Below are 14,678 nucleotides of genomic sequence, written 5' to 3'. Positions count from 1 at the left end.
AATAAATGGAGAAAAAAATAACATGTTTCCTATGTTTAACCTGGAAACATGCTGGCAGAGGTGGCAAATTGTTTTGGAAAAACCCTGTCAGTTTAAGAGTTTAACCACTTTCAACCTAGCGTCTGTATTTTGTCATTATGTGTATAGATGAAATTCAAAATGCTCACAAGCTGTAGATCTGCAGTTGTTGCTACTTTTTTTGTGAAACTGTCATACGGTGAAGTATAACACATGGCAATAATTTACCAAAAAAAGATGAAATATGGATATACAAGGTTTCTGCCCTGGACAAGACCTGGAACGCATCTGTATCATTTTTAGATTTGAGCTAAAAAGCCATATTTTACACTTTTGTCTATTCAAAAAATAGCAGATCTACAAGCTCATAGCGCGGCACCGAGTGCCGCGCTATGAGCTTGTATATCTGCTGCTTTTGAAAAATCGTGAAAATGTGTGCAAATCTTTGAATAAATATATATTTTTATAACAAACGTTTTTGACTCAAATCTTTGCTTCTGGGGGGTCCCTGGAACAAAATATTTTGAGATGGGGGGGTCCGCGGCCAAAATACATATCATTTTGGGGGTCCTTGACATGAAAAAGCTTGAGAACCACTGATACAGAAACATACGTTTTTTTCAGAAAACTGTTGGGATTTAGGAGACATCGTGTAGAATGGGCTTCAGGCCAGACAGCGGCCGATGGGAAAAAGCTGAGAAACAAGAGGAGACTCACACACTGGGCCGCCGACAGAGACACGTCTCCCAGCTGTTTGAGGAAGAAGATGCGCGCGGTGGCTGGGATGAGGTCCATGATGAGGTGGTAGTCCACCATGCTCCTGGAGTACAGCTCCAGACGCTTCAGGTCATACGGACTGAACTGAGCCAGGAGCTCTGAGCTGCTGAGAGCTGAGCGGAACACAAACATGGGTCAGAACCAGCATCATGTTAGTAGAATGATCTGACAGGGACTCAAGCTGGAACAAATCTCACGACTGAACATTTCTTGTTAGCCAGTCTGTTTTTTTCTATTTAAGCAATAGAACATGTATTATTCTATTGCTAGTTTGACCCATTCTGATACTCTTTAATCTTATGAAAATGACTGAAATCAGACGTGGCGACGTCCACAATTCCATGCTGTATTGATGTTGGTTCCATAGGAGAGAAGAGACTTCTTGTAAATTAAGTAATGCAGGCGTTTAACAATAATTTAACTCTTGAGAGCGTAAAACTAAACCAAATGGAACCTTAAGGGTCCATTTGGTTTAGTTTTACGCTCTCAAGAGTTACATTATTGAAAAAGATCTATAAGGGTCCATTTGGTTACCAACTCTCCATCCATTTAGCTGGGGACCCCCTGGAACCCCCTCAATGACCACTGGTGGTCCCCGGACCACTGGTTGAGAACCGCTGGTTTAGACCGCTGATAGATTCTTGGTGTACCTATATGATCCTAGATTACTATTTCCATGCATTACCTCGTGTTTACCTTGCTTACTGTAAATGGCTCTGGATTATGTAAGCGTCAGCTAAATGCCTAAATTGATGTAATCTCTCAAGACGAATCTGTCAGCACCACTGCGGCCTAAGGGTACGGTCAAACCTAACTTTGAAAACCATTGCAAAAAGACACCCACATAGGCAGAATCAATGGGAACGGAGCGCTTTGTTGCCATTGCGCGCCTGGTGTGTCCGTATACTAAACATGTAATGTTGTTCTTAGTAGAAATAAACACAGAAGCGCCTGGGAGGAAGTGGACCCTTTTTTTTTTTACGGAATGGGTTCCCAGATTGAGTATGATGTGATACTGGTGTGAAACCAGTCCAGTATGGTGCGTTACTGGAGTGAGTGTTCTTACTGGTGCTGTCCTCCTTGGTGTTCCTGTTCTGCAGGATGTTCAGAGCCAGGCTGGGAGAGAAGCTGCTGAACTGGTAGGACAGCAGAGACAGGAAGCGCCGACGGAAGTCTGGAGGATAGAAGAAGAAGAAGAAAACCATTATCTCCTCAGCAACACCACTATACATCTATGTAATGTGACTCAACTGCGCCGCCGTGTGGCTACAGGTAGTCATTGTTAAAATGGCTTATAGGTTGGTTTTCTTTGAAGTTGGTCAATATTTCACTTTTTTAAGTGAAATATTTTCAATTAAATCCACTAATGTGATTTTGAATGTGAAGTTTTTTTTGTTTCATTTTACAGAATAATCCTAAATATGGACAAATCAACATGGAAGCAGCGTAGTTATTAGTGAGATCACCTTTCCAGAAGGCAGACAGCCACTGGCCTTCTTCTGAGCCCTGAGCCGTGTTTAACTCTTTCAGCATCACACAGGAGTGTTCCCCTGTCAGGTCATTCTACACACACACACACACACACACACACACACACACACACACACACACACACACACACACACACACACACACACACACACACACGCACATTTGAAATATTTATTTATGTCCACATAAACAGAAGTACAAGAATGCCTAGTACAAAGGACATACACACTGCCAGTGCAGTCAGATAATGGGAAAACAGCCAGTTACAAAGTGCATATAAGGCAGAACATTGTTACATACAATAAACACACGCACACGCACACGCACACACACACACACACACACACACACACACACACACACACGCAAATCAGTCATAATAAAAACACAATGCAGAAACAAGACTGTGGCACAACTAACTTTGGCTAAACCTTCATGAAGACAACACATTTTCCACTTACTGGTGTCTGTCTTAAATAGACCGGGGTGAAGCCAGCCCTTTTCCAGAACCTGCCATGATGAACACAAATATATTGTTAAAGAGATTCCAAACTGATATCTGTAATAAATACATAGAAGATCTCGTTATGATCACTTCACATCCAGTGACGTATTAACCACTTTCAACACGGCCTTCCCATTTTGGGCATTTTAGGCGATCATTTTGAAGAATAACAAAAGAAGCAAAAATAGCAGATCTACAAGCTTGCAATGCAACATGTTGTGAGCTTGTATATCAGCTATTTTCATATAAAATAGTACAAAAAAAAGAGATTCCAAGGACCTTGGGTGACAGGAACCCTCAAAGACAGCACAATGCTTTACGTTCCATCATTTAACAACATCTAACATGTCTTCAACAGGGGGTCCGGTATCACCTAGGGGTCCTCAGATTTAGTACAGAGGGGCCGCCAAATCTTTGTCTGATTTTTTTTCTTTAACCACTTGATCCCTAGCATCCCCGTTCTGGAGGGATACTTTGCCAATAGGGATGAATACTGTAGCTACTCTAGATAGACAGCTATATTTTTAAAGAGGTTTGGTGTTGAGGGGGAAAAAAGAGCAGACCAAGTACAGAGCCAGCGGTCAAGTTTAGTTAAGTATTGAGGGTTTAAGTGGTGAAATGACTGAACATGAATCCATCATATTAATATAAAAGATAATGTGTAAACAAACAAACACAGATGACAGTTCTGTCAAACAAGTCTATGAAACTATCTATGAAATCTATAAAAAAAAAAGCTTAATCTGCAACATAATGTAGTGGGGGGGGGGGGGGGGGGTCTCTGCTTCATCTCTCTCTCAGCTAAGGGGTCCTTGGCCTGAACAACGTTGAAGACCAGAATAATCAGAATTCAGTGTGTTGTGTTGTGACAGATGGTTCCTCCACCGGGGGCAGCCAAACACTCACTTGAGCAGCTGAGAGGTGAGACCATAAGAGACTCCCAGGTAGTCCAGTCTCTCTGCTCGTCTCTCGCTCAGCTTCAGCAGCAGGGGGGGCAGTTCTCTCCTGGGGGCCACAACCTCTTCCAGCAGACTGACCGCCTTCAGGGGACAAGTAAACACCATCCATCACTTACACTGTGGTACTACAGAGTATAAATGATGTTATCCCATTAAGCCCTGGAACGCATCTGTGTCACTTTAGATTTCTTTGGCTATAAAAAAATAGCAGATATACAAGCTCATAGCGCGGCACCGAGTGCCGCGCTATGAGCTTGTAGATCTGCTATTTTTGTATAATCGTGAAAATTATTTTTATATATTTTTTTCCGAAGAACTGTTAGGATTTAGATTTTTTTTTTAAGCGGCCCCAGGTCTTAACACATCCACCACCAAGGGCTAATCTCAGAATGTACTCACCAGTGTCAAGGTTTTTTTGTTGTTTTTTGTTTTTTTCACGTCGCCATAGTCCTTGTTAAAATCCATAACAGTGAGCTCGGCTTTGTTTACATACATCGCCGACATCTGCCTGCGTCTCCCACTCAAGACCACGTGTCAAATGGGGCAGCCATGTTTGAGTTCTGACCGTTTATGTTAACATGGGAAATGCGAGGAGAAAAAACTACAAGGGTCTAAAATGGACTTTTAGTGTGCGCCTTAGAATGGAGGCCGACGGGAAACGAAAAACGGGATCGCAAATAGTCCCGACTTCCGGTGGTGTTACACTGAAAATGGTCCGTGTAGAAAATTGAAAAAAAAAATGTTTTCGAAAAAAAGGAAAAAGCACCCGGACCGTAGGGCTACGGTCTCGGCGCTTAACAGTTGGATTTAACGGACCGTAGGACTACGTTCTTGGCGGTTAATGTGTTAATGGGTTATAGAACCTTTCATGAACAAGTTACAGTGCTTTACAGTAGCAACAGTAAATAAAGGTCCACGGTCAATAACAAAGGTTACATACAACATGTCATCAATTAAGAAGAGGTTGTGCGATAGAAGTGAGTTTTAAGAAGAGATTTAAAAGAGGACACAGAGTTTGCCTGCCTGAGATCCTCAGGCAAGGAGTTCCGCAGTCAAGGGGCCCGCACGGAAAAAGCCCGCTCACCTTTAGATACCTGGAGGGTATATTATATGTAGCTTGTAAGAGATGTACATAAATATGGTGGTTACCTCACTGCTCACGGTGGTGATCTCACTGTTCGCGTGAGCGTTCTCGTCTTCTGTGGGGAACTTGCCCTCATAGTACATCTGCAGCGCCTGGAGAGCTCTGGAACCATAACCCATCTGTTGGACCAGGTTCCATACATGTTAAATACATGTTAAATATATGAATGTCATTCACAAATAAAAGTACAAGCACTGAGACAGACAGACAGACAGACAGACAGACAGAGACACACACTTACCCCCTGGTAGTCAGGATTGACAGCGATTCTCACCACTCTCCCTCCAGACAGACCACCAAACTCTGGGTCTTGGAACTGCAGACAGAAGGGAGGGGGTTACAATGTGAGGAATGACATGGAGACTTATCACATGTGAATACAGTGACAGCATTATTACCACATTAATAATAATACAGTTCTTCCCATAACTTCGCACAGCTGGCCCGGGTTCCAATCCGACCCCCCCAGGCTGCATCAAGTCAACACTCTTGTCTCCTGCCTTTTCTGTATCTCCGTTTTTCCCATCCCAAGGCCTCATATTTCACCGCCTGGTCAAGGTGCCTTTCGTGTCAGAAGCTGACTTCATGGTTGGCCTTTTGTGTACTACCATGTCAACGCCAAGGGAAACGGGTCCTTTACAGTTCTCTGCCTATCGGAATGCAGCTCCGATGGCGCAGAATCAGCAGAAGCAGGCTGTGGGCACTCACTCAGGCCATCGCCTCCCTCAGGTGAGCATCACAGGGCTCAAGCCTGCTTCTGACTGCACACTAGTCAATGTTTTTATTGCGAAAACCAAACTAAAACTGTGGTATGCAGTGCTTTCAATGCTGAAATCTATAGGGTCCACATTCTGCCTGGCTGAGACGTCCATTTCAGACGCTGTGGGCGTTCTATAGAAGTTTATTAATGAACTCCTGTGTGCAAACACAACGCTGGAGTGTTTTTATGTTGTCAGAAAGGTACACTAACGATACCTTGACCTGGCGGCAGTAATAATATGATAATAATATGACTCATGGGATGAGAATGTGTTGTCCCCGTTCACTGCCTCTCGTGGAAATGAAACATAAAATGCCACAAATAAATCTTAACCCATTGAGACCTGAAGCCGATTCTACATGTCTCCTAAATCTCAACAGTTTTCTGAAAAACGTTTGTTTCTATATCAGTGGTGCTCAATCTTTTTCATGTCAAGGACCCCCAAAATGATATGTATTTGGCCGCGGACCCCCATCAAAATATTTTGTTCCAGGGACCCCCCAGAAGCAAAGATTTGAGTTACAAATGTTAGCTTTAAAAATATATATATTCAAAGATTTGCACCAAATGTTCACGATTTTTCAAACATAGCAGATCTACAAGCTCATAGCGCGGCACTCTGTGCCGCGCTACGAACTTGTATATCTTGTATATCTATCTAAATATATCTCTTATATATTTTGAATAGCCAAAGTATAAAAGGTCATAATTATTCTGATGCTATATTTACACATTTTGCTGGGTACCCCCTGGAACCCCCTCAAGTACCCCTGGGGGTCCCCGGACCCCACTTTGAGAACCAATGGACTAGCGTACCTGTTCTGACACGGTCCAGGGGATGAGGTCACCAGAAGCTTTCTTTCCTCTGGACAGACTATTGAGGATGGACTGACGAGAGATTTCACCCTCGAGACAAACCTGACCAAAAAAAAAAAGGAAAATGAACCACTTAAGCCTTTAGAAAAAGGAATATTATTAACCACCCGTTTTATACTTCCTGTGCCTTGCGAAAATAGCCGATCTACAAGCTCACAATGCGCCATGACACATTGTGAGCTATTTTTTTTTATTAAAAAATCACTCATAATAATATGCCCAAAATAGGATTAGAGTGGTCACACAGTGGCTATATAGCACTTTTCACACACCAGGGCATTTCAAAGTGCTTTACGGAATAAAAAAAAATCACACCCAGTGTGAAGAGAGTGGTGCCTTTGAAAGTGTAACTGGTTGCATCCTTGTGTTGCAATCAGCAACAATATGTTGTCACGTTACACGTGACAACATATTGTCACGTGTCACGTGACAACATATTGTCACGTGTCACGTGAAGCTTGACCAATCATACGGACGGACATACGGACGGACAAACGGACGGACATACGGACACACGGACAAAGTCAAATGTAGGAGTGGTTGGCACCACTCAAAAAAAAAAAGGTAAAACAAATAAATACATTTTTTTTAAAAAGAGGTAGAGCAGCCGCTTGGGAATCTGAAGGTTTCTGGTTCGATTGAGTTAGTGTTAAAAAGTGCCCTTGAGCAAGACACCAAACACGTTGTAAAGCGTTTCGGATAAAAGCGCTATATAAACGCACCAGTTACACACACACACACACACACACACACACACACACACACACACACACACACACACACACACACACACACACACACACACATTACCTGCACCACAGCCAGGACCTCTGGTAGGGAGTTCTGTGTGGGCGGGACGGGGGGCAGCAGACAGAAGAGGTGGTGGGCCGGGGCGTCAGACAGCATCTGAAGGTCGTTGGGGGAATTCTGGAAGCAGAGAGCACATGCAGTCAGACAGACAGACAGACAGACAGACAGACAGTCAGACAGACAGACAGACAGTCAGTCAGTCAGTCAGTCAGTCAGTCAGTCAGACAGACAGACAGTCAGACAGACAGACCACCATCACCTTCATGGTGTAGTTGGACATTATATAAGTTTGTTGGAGCTTTCCAGACCATATAAATAACACACATATAATATCAAGGATGATCTGGTAATGTCCTCCTTCACCTGTGTGAACTCAGGACACTGTGATCTCACCTTGTAGTGTGAAGCTACATAAAGGGCCATCAGCCTCTGCAGGAAGGCCTCGGATGCCTTGTGATAACAGAAGAGCGTGTCTCTGTTCACGTAGTATCTGTGGAGCTGCTGTTAAGGCCAACAACACAACTAGATACAATAAAATACACACACAACATCCCAACGTCCAATACAATGGGAGCTGGATCATAAAAAAAAAATCACACCCAGTGTGAAGTGGGCGGTGTGTGGTCATCACAACATGACTTTTTTTTTAAGTCCATACTGCTATTCATAGGGCTGCACATGTGTCGTGTGTTTCGCTAGCCAATCACAGTCCTGAATTTGCAAAGTCAGCCAATCACATTACAGCTAGTGGTGATGACACTAGCTGTAATGTGATTGGCTGACTTTGCAAAAGTATAGATTTGCATTGACTGTGGAAGGGTTAGGGGTGTAGACTGCGTTGTAGACTATTGGCCAATCACGGTGCAGGATTGGTCACTGTCCAAAACTCACTTATAGGGGGCGGTTACACCGCCCCAAAAACATATTGGAGGTTAAAGATCTGCACATCAAATAACTCCTCTTAACCACATTAACCCTGACACCCCCATTTTGTACCTGTACATTGTACTCATTATAGGTGATGACAATCCCCCCCACCAAAAGAAAGGTTGTTAAAAAGCTCACAATGCGTTGCAGTACAACATGCCACGATGCAACGCATTGTGACATTCTTGGGGGCAAAACTGTAATGAGCGAGTGAGGGAACTGGCATTTACTACTGTATGCAACTCAAACGGTGGGTTGGCAGAGGCAGGCCTTGCTCCACTTGGTGCGGGCACCTGACTGTCGCCTGGCACGGGATGCTCCTTATGGGGCTCAAGCCTGCTTTAGTCACCTGTAATGACGTGCCCATTACATGTGCCCTTTACGGACCGAGCACTGTGAGCTTTTTTTGTGAGTTTTTATTCGTATTTTTTAATTGTCACGTGTAATGACACAATATAAGGATACCAGGGTCAGGGCTCCCTCCACGGAGTAGTCAGACTATTCTGACGAAGAACTAAATAAAACCCTCTTAAGGGGAGCTATCTGGTGTGTGAATCTTTCTGCTCTAATCTAAATGAAAGGCCATGGAGTCAAATAAATCAATCGGTTCCTTCCTCTTGGGAGCATGGACGTGCAATACAATATGAATGACTTTATTTTATTTTATTTTATTGACTGTAGATTGCAATCTATGAAATGTTATCCTAATGAAATGCCTACATATATTATTTAATTTTGAATTCTTAATATCTTTTATACATTACAAATCCTAGAGAGTGTGTATATTGCCATCTCACTGTAAAGGAATTGGTTTACTTTAAAGTGACGTAATTTTCTGAATTGCAATACAGAAATCTGTTCAAGTGAATTTGCTGTAGATTGCTTTTAGAGTAGACAGAGATAGAGTAGAGCGTGCGGTAGCAGAGACAATCCAGACGTTACTTTTTGAGATACGTCGTTCACAAAGTGACTCATGTGGCCTAGTTGCTTCTTTTAGGCTTGTTTTTATTCTTATTTCTCTCACAAATCTGGCAACGCTGGCTACAAGTCATTTTCAATGGAAGCAGCCAGTGACATGAAGCTACAAAGTGACAACCTACACTTGTCGCTGTGTGACGTGCTAGCCTTGTTGACTAAACTTTTCGTTTCATAATGACATGAAACAAAGAAACAGGACAAGACGGGCTGAAAACATGAGCTCCTTAGTGGAGATAATACCCATAGTGCATCAGTCTTAGCATATCAGTGCAGCACAGGCACGTGCACACACAGACATCAAAGGGGGCTTGAGCCCCTGCCCTTTTACCCATCTGTAAAAGTGCCCTCTCCAGACCATGAATGTGGCACTTACTAGTTTGGAAAAGAAAATACAAACGCACTCTTACCATGCCATACCTGAACGCAGCGTTCAAGAGAATTGCCATTTCCAAACTCTCCTGAACTTGAATGCAGCATTTTATGTTGAAAGTATCTCCAGTATTGGCTTGAATTTTGATTATACTTAGTTTAGTGCGGCATCACGCACCGAAAATAGCCAATCTCCAAGCTCACAACGCGTCGCAGCGCGTTGTGAGCTTGGAGATTTGCTATTTTCGGTATCTTTACCAAAAGGTGCCCTTTTGGAAGTTTCAGCCCCCTGCCCCTCTGACATTCCCTGCACGTCCCTGGCGCAGCAGGTGAAGGATACAGCTCACAGGTCTGAGGGAGCGGACATCCTGAGATGAGCCTGGGAATGTTCAGACAGTCCAGACACAGCAGCTCGTTCAGCCACTTCTCTACAGGGTCTCCCATGGCGTATCGAATGGACTCATGCAGTGTCACCTCATGGAGCGACCGAGCTGGGGAGTAAAGAGAGTTAAACACAAACACGGTCAGGTAAACCAGGTGATGAACGAGGGACACTATAGACCCCGTTACCTGTCTGTCTGCCTACTCCACACTAACGGTCGACAGATTGGTCGATAGATCAGATCGATTAATGTACATACTTTCCACTTACTACTGTTGCTATTCTTAACACATCGGGTGCCAGCATTTTTTCATAACAACTTACCGTGGGTGCCAGCATTCTCCCCATTGACTGCGCTTTGCTGTTTAAAGTTTCCGCGTGCGTTACAAGCAAATCCACGCAAAAAAAAGCATCGATTCATGTTCTGCCATGAGCCTGACTACAGGCTGGAACCATAACATTCCCCTCGCGGGTTACAACGGGGGGGGATCGCGCATCGCGCATGACCGGTTTTCCCCACAGGAAACAGATTCGGAGATATAGGCGTTTCAAAGTAGGAAATAGACAGGAAGCGGATGGGGGAAAAAAAATTGTTTCCGGTGAGCGATCTGGCACTTCCTTCGCAGGATTACAATGGGTGCTCCCAGAGCTGCTCTAGCCCCGCCCGTGCGGAGAAAAACGAAAAAAACAAAAAGACTGAAATCACGGTTCAAACCGTGTTCGGCACCGAAGCTTCGGAACCGCCACTATGTAAACACACGGTTCAGACCGTGTTTGGCACCCGATGTGTTAAAGGGATAGTTCACCCCAAAAAATACTTTTTTTCCTATGGATTAGTCACCCCATGGAGACTTGAATTCATGCATATCTTTTTGTTTTTGTCACATTCCTAAGACAATAATTTGATGAACAAAAAGATATCCATGAATTCAAGTCTTCATGGGGTGACTAATCGATAGGAAAAAAAAAACATTTTGGGGATGAAGTATCCATTTAAGCATCTCTGTTAGTGCTGCTACAATGTCGAGGAACCTAAAATCTTGAGGTATAACATACACACATCTCTTATACCGGTTTAATCTATATGTCTTTTAATCCAGGACAGCATCAGTGTTATTTTAGATGTTTTTTTATTACAACGTTTTCAGAAAAGTGTTAGGATTTAGAAGGTGTTTTTTAGAATGGGCCTCAGGTCTAAATTATGGATTTAGAAGGCGTTTTTAGGGCCTCAGGTCTATATGGTGGTGGTTGCAGGTGACCTTACCGGCCGAGAGCCTGGCCGTGTTGTTGATCTTGTTCTCTGCAGACATGTTCTGCTGGCTGTCGGCACTCTGCTGTCTCAACTGCTGGATCAGCTTGAGGGAGAGAGAGCGTCCTGTTCCTTCATACCTGCATGCATGAGGGGGAGACAGCAGGGGTCAGACACACGTGTGTGTGTGTGTGTGTGTGTGTGTGTGTGTGTGTGTGTGTGTGTGTGTGTGTGTGTGTGTGTGTGTGTGTGTGTGTCTGTGTCTGTGTGTGTTACTATACTTGCGAGGACCAAGTATAGTAGAATTTGAAGAAATATACATTGTGAGGACGTTTTCCTGGTCCTCACAAGACAAATGGTTGTTTTATAGTTATACATTTATTTTTTTAGTGATACGTTTACAATTAGAAACACATTCAGGTTAGGATTAGACACTTAGGTGTCTTAGAGGTTAGCTTTAGGGATTGGAATTAGAGTTCAACATGATTTATACTTAGTTGCGCGCCAGTGTCACGCACCGAAAAATAGCCGATCTATAAGCTCACAACGCGTCGCGCTGCGACGCGTTGTGAGCTTATAGATCGGCTGTTTTTCGGCTTTAGGCTTACGGTTAAAAATGGCAATTATTATTTTGAAATGGCATTCATAACATGGCTGTCCTAAAGTGTTGATGTCCTCACAACTATAGTAATACAAACGTGTGTGTGTGTGTGTGTGTGTGTGTGTGTGTGTGTGTGTGTGTGTGTGTGTGTGTGTGTGTGTGTGTTTACACACACACACACACACACACAGTTTCATGAGGCAATGGACCCTCCATTAGAAAACATGGGAGAAGATAAGGGAAGACGATTGTTGTGATTAGATTAAGGGCAGAATTCTACAACTGTCTATACTGTAGATTGAGAGAGAGAGAAGCTATGATCTGAATTACAGTCATTCTTACACATTCTCTTATTGGATTAGCTTCTAGATGGTGACATTATAGTGAAATTAATAATTATCTTCAACTTGGTGTCTGTATTTTTGCATAGCTAAAATCTTTCAAAAACTGCAAAAATAGCAGAACGTTGTGTGTGAGCTTGCACTGTAGATCGGCTGTTTTTTAAACAGTATTTAAGCTGTTAAACTGTTCCACGTTTTGCTGGGGACCCCCTGGAACCCCCTCAAGGACACCTAAGGTCCCCTAAGACAAACACGGTGCTGACCCGTTGATGGTGGAGGCCATGAAGACCAGGTAGGGTCCCAGCAGAGCCTTGACCAGGGGCAGAGGGATGGCTGCAGCCTCGTCTATCACCAGCAGCTCTGCCTGGCCCAGCTTCACCGCGTCAGTGGGGTGGATGTACTGTTAAAACACACACAGACACACTTACTGCAACAACACATTGATTTAGCTGCTAATGTCAGTATCCACCCTGCAAAGAGACTAGATGCTGGACAGGACTGTGATTAACGTATGTGGTAATATAGCAAAAATAGCAAATCTTGTAGATCAGCTATTTTTGCTATTTTGGGAAATGGGGCTTTTTTTGGTTTTCTTTCTATTGTGAGAAAGCAGTGGAAAGACATCTACGGTAATTTTGCTCACTATAGAGACAAAGAACGATCAAACAACAAGAGAAGAACGCTGGAGCAGCACGGACAATTTAAGCCTTTTATTTAATGCAGTGTAAGTAAAGGGTTTGAATGACGTTTCGGTCTTTCGACCTTCCTCAGAGTCATGGGATCAAACAACGATCAAACAACACTCACATGATGGGTCACATATTGCGCTGTGTAAAATGTGCCAACTAGCCCTTTAGAGGAGCTTACCTGAATGGTCTGACGATGCTCTTTGAAGACGTTGACTCGTACCACCGCCTTGTTGAAATCTGGATTCAGAGACTGAATGATTTCATAGTCCAGATGCTCCTACACAAACACAACGGAAATGAAGTTGACATGATGCACTCATGACCCGCATTCCATCAATAACATACACAACATGTATGGTATATCACAGTGGTTCTCAAACTTTTTCATGTCAAGGACCCCCAAATTGACACTTATTAGCCCGCGGACCCCCATTTGAAAAGATAAGCCAGGGACCCCAATAAGAGAAGGTTTATACGGCTTTCTAGCAGTGATTCTCAAACATTTTAATGTCAAGGACCCCCATTTTGACATGTATTAGGCTACGGACCCCCATTTAATGGCATTTATACCTCTGGGACCCGAATTTATATTATAAAATCAATGTTAATTTAACTCTGAGAGTGTACAAATGGAACGGGTCCATTTGGAATTTATATTATATTTATATTATAAAATATATAGAATCGTCTCATTTAACACATCGGGTGCCAGCATTTTTTCATAACAACTTACCGTGGGTGCCAGCATTCTCCCCATTGACTGCGCTTTGCTGTTTAAAGCTTCCGCGTGCGTTACAAGCAAATCCACGCAAAAAAAAGCATCGATTCATGTTGTGCCATGAGCCTGGCTACAGCCTGGAACCATAACATTTCCCTGCCGAGTTACAACGGGGGGGGATCGCGCATCGCGCATGACCGGTTTTCCCCACAGGAAACAGATTCGGAGATATAGGCGTTTCAAAGTAGGAAATAGACAGGAAGCGGATGGGAAAAAAAAAAGTTTCCGGTGAGCGATCTGGCACTTCCTCAGTTCATGTCTCCTACCTGATACTGCAGGGCATCGAACCCTTTGAAGAGGAACTCAAACATTGTGTGCAGGTTGTCGGGGCTGGGCGACGTCACAAAGATGTTGGAGTATCTGGAAAAGAAATCAAACCGTTATGAGCAGCAACAGGCTGAGCAGTAAGACGTACGTCTCACAGTCGTTATGTATGAATATCTGGATGCGTTATTAACCCATTTAGACCTGGAACGCATCTGTGTCACTTAAGATTTCTTTGGCTATTCAAAAATAGCAGATCTACAAGCTCATAGCGCGGCACCGAGTGCCACGCTATGAGCTTGTAGATCTGCTATTTTTGAAAAATCGTGACATTTTTTTTTTGTATATGTTTTTCAAAAAACTGTTAGGATTTAGATTTTTTTTAAGAATCGCCTCAGGTCTTAATGGGTTAAGGCGTATTATTGGTACCCAAAGGCCACGGCTCCGGCCACTGCCAGGCCCAGGGCCGCAGATTTGCCTCTTCCACGTGCGGCGGTCAGCGCCACGGTGCTCCTCAGCGTCTTCTCTGAGATGGCCTCGATGAACTTCAGCACCGCTTTGGCCTGGAACACAGACCAGCATCTCGGTTTGACCAAAGAGTATAAATATATACGAACACAACTGACCCGTGTTCAGCTCATAAAACGCTGTGTGTGGACACTGAATGAAAGTCCTTTATAAGTTTGCAGCGTCTGTGTGTTCTGCCGGTGTCTGTGTGTGATAAGGCAAGTGTAGCCAGCGACTAGAGATGCCATAGCCT

General features: G+C 43.6%; 2 protein-coding genes across 6 annotated transcripts in view; one reads left to right on the top strand and one right to left on the bottom strand.

Moving 5' to 3' along the window:
• Positions 1-14,678, top strand: part of LOC311047414 (cerebellin-1-like) — an 878,463-nt gene that overhangs the window by 455,059 nt on the left and 408,726 nt on the right. The window lies entirely within an intron of this gene.
• Positions 1-14,678, bottom strand: part of nat10 (N-acetyltransferase 10) — a 34,370-nt gene that overhangs the window by 10,546 nt on the left and 9,146 nt on the right. For all 5 annotated transcript variants that reach the window (XR_014600985.1, XM_084060099.1, XM_084060096.1 and 2 more), the window contains exons 9-24: positions 14,348-14,481; positions 13,921-14,014; positions 13,055-13,153; positions 12,451-12,587; positions 11,261-11,385; positions 9,955-10,105; positions 7,734-7,830; positions 7,341-7,457; positions 6,471-6,572; positions 5,136-5,210; positions 4,900-5,013; positions 3,698-3,831; positions 2,748-2,796; positions 2,262-2,358; positions 1,862-1,969; positions 736-908 (exon numbers count right to left, since the gene is read on the bottom strand). Coding sequence is in view for 4 of the 5 variants with exons in the window: in XM_084060099.1 (XP_083916225.1) it covers positions 736-908; positions 1,862-1,969; positions 2,262-2,358; positions 2,748-2,796; positions 3,698-3,831; positions 4,900-5,013; positions 5,136-5,210; positions 6,471-6,572; positions 7,341-7,457; positions 7,734-7,830; positions 9,955-10,105; positions 11,261-11,385; positions 12,451-12,587; positions 13,055-13,153; positions 13,921-14,014; positions 14,348-14,481 (1,806 nt within the window). In the remaining variant the exon portion in view is untranslated. The remainder of the gene's footprint in view (positions 1-735; positions 909-1,861; positions 1,970-2,261; positions 2,359-2,747; positions 2,797-3,697; positions 3,832-4,899; positions 5,014-5,135; positions 5,211-6,470; positions 6,573-7,340; positions 7,458-7,733; positions 7,831-9,954; positions 10,106-11,260; positions 11,386-12,450; positions 12,588-13,054; positions 13,154-13,920; positions 14,015-14,347; positions 14,482-14,678) is intronic.

This window comes from Gymnoscopelus microlampas (genome assembly GCF_963454915.1).
Source record: "Gymnoscopelus microlampas genome assembly, chromosome: 6".
NCBI classification, from domain to species: domain Eukaryota; kingdom Metazoa; phylum Chordata; class Actinopteri; order Myctophiformes; family Myctophidae; genus Gymnoscopelus; species Gymnoscopelus microlampas.
This window is presented reverse-complemented; position numbering and strand designations above follow the sequence as displayed.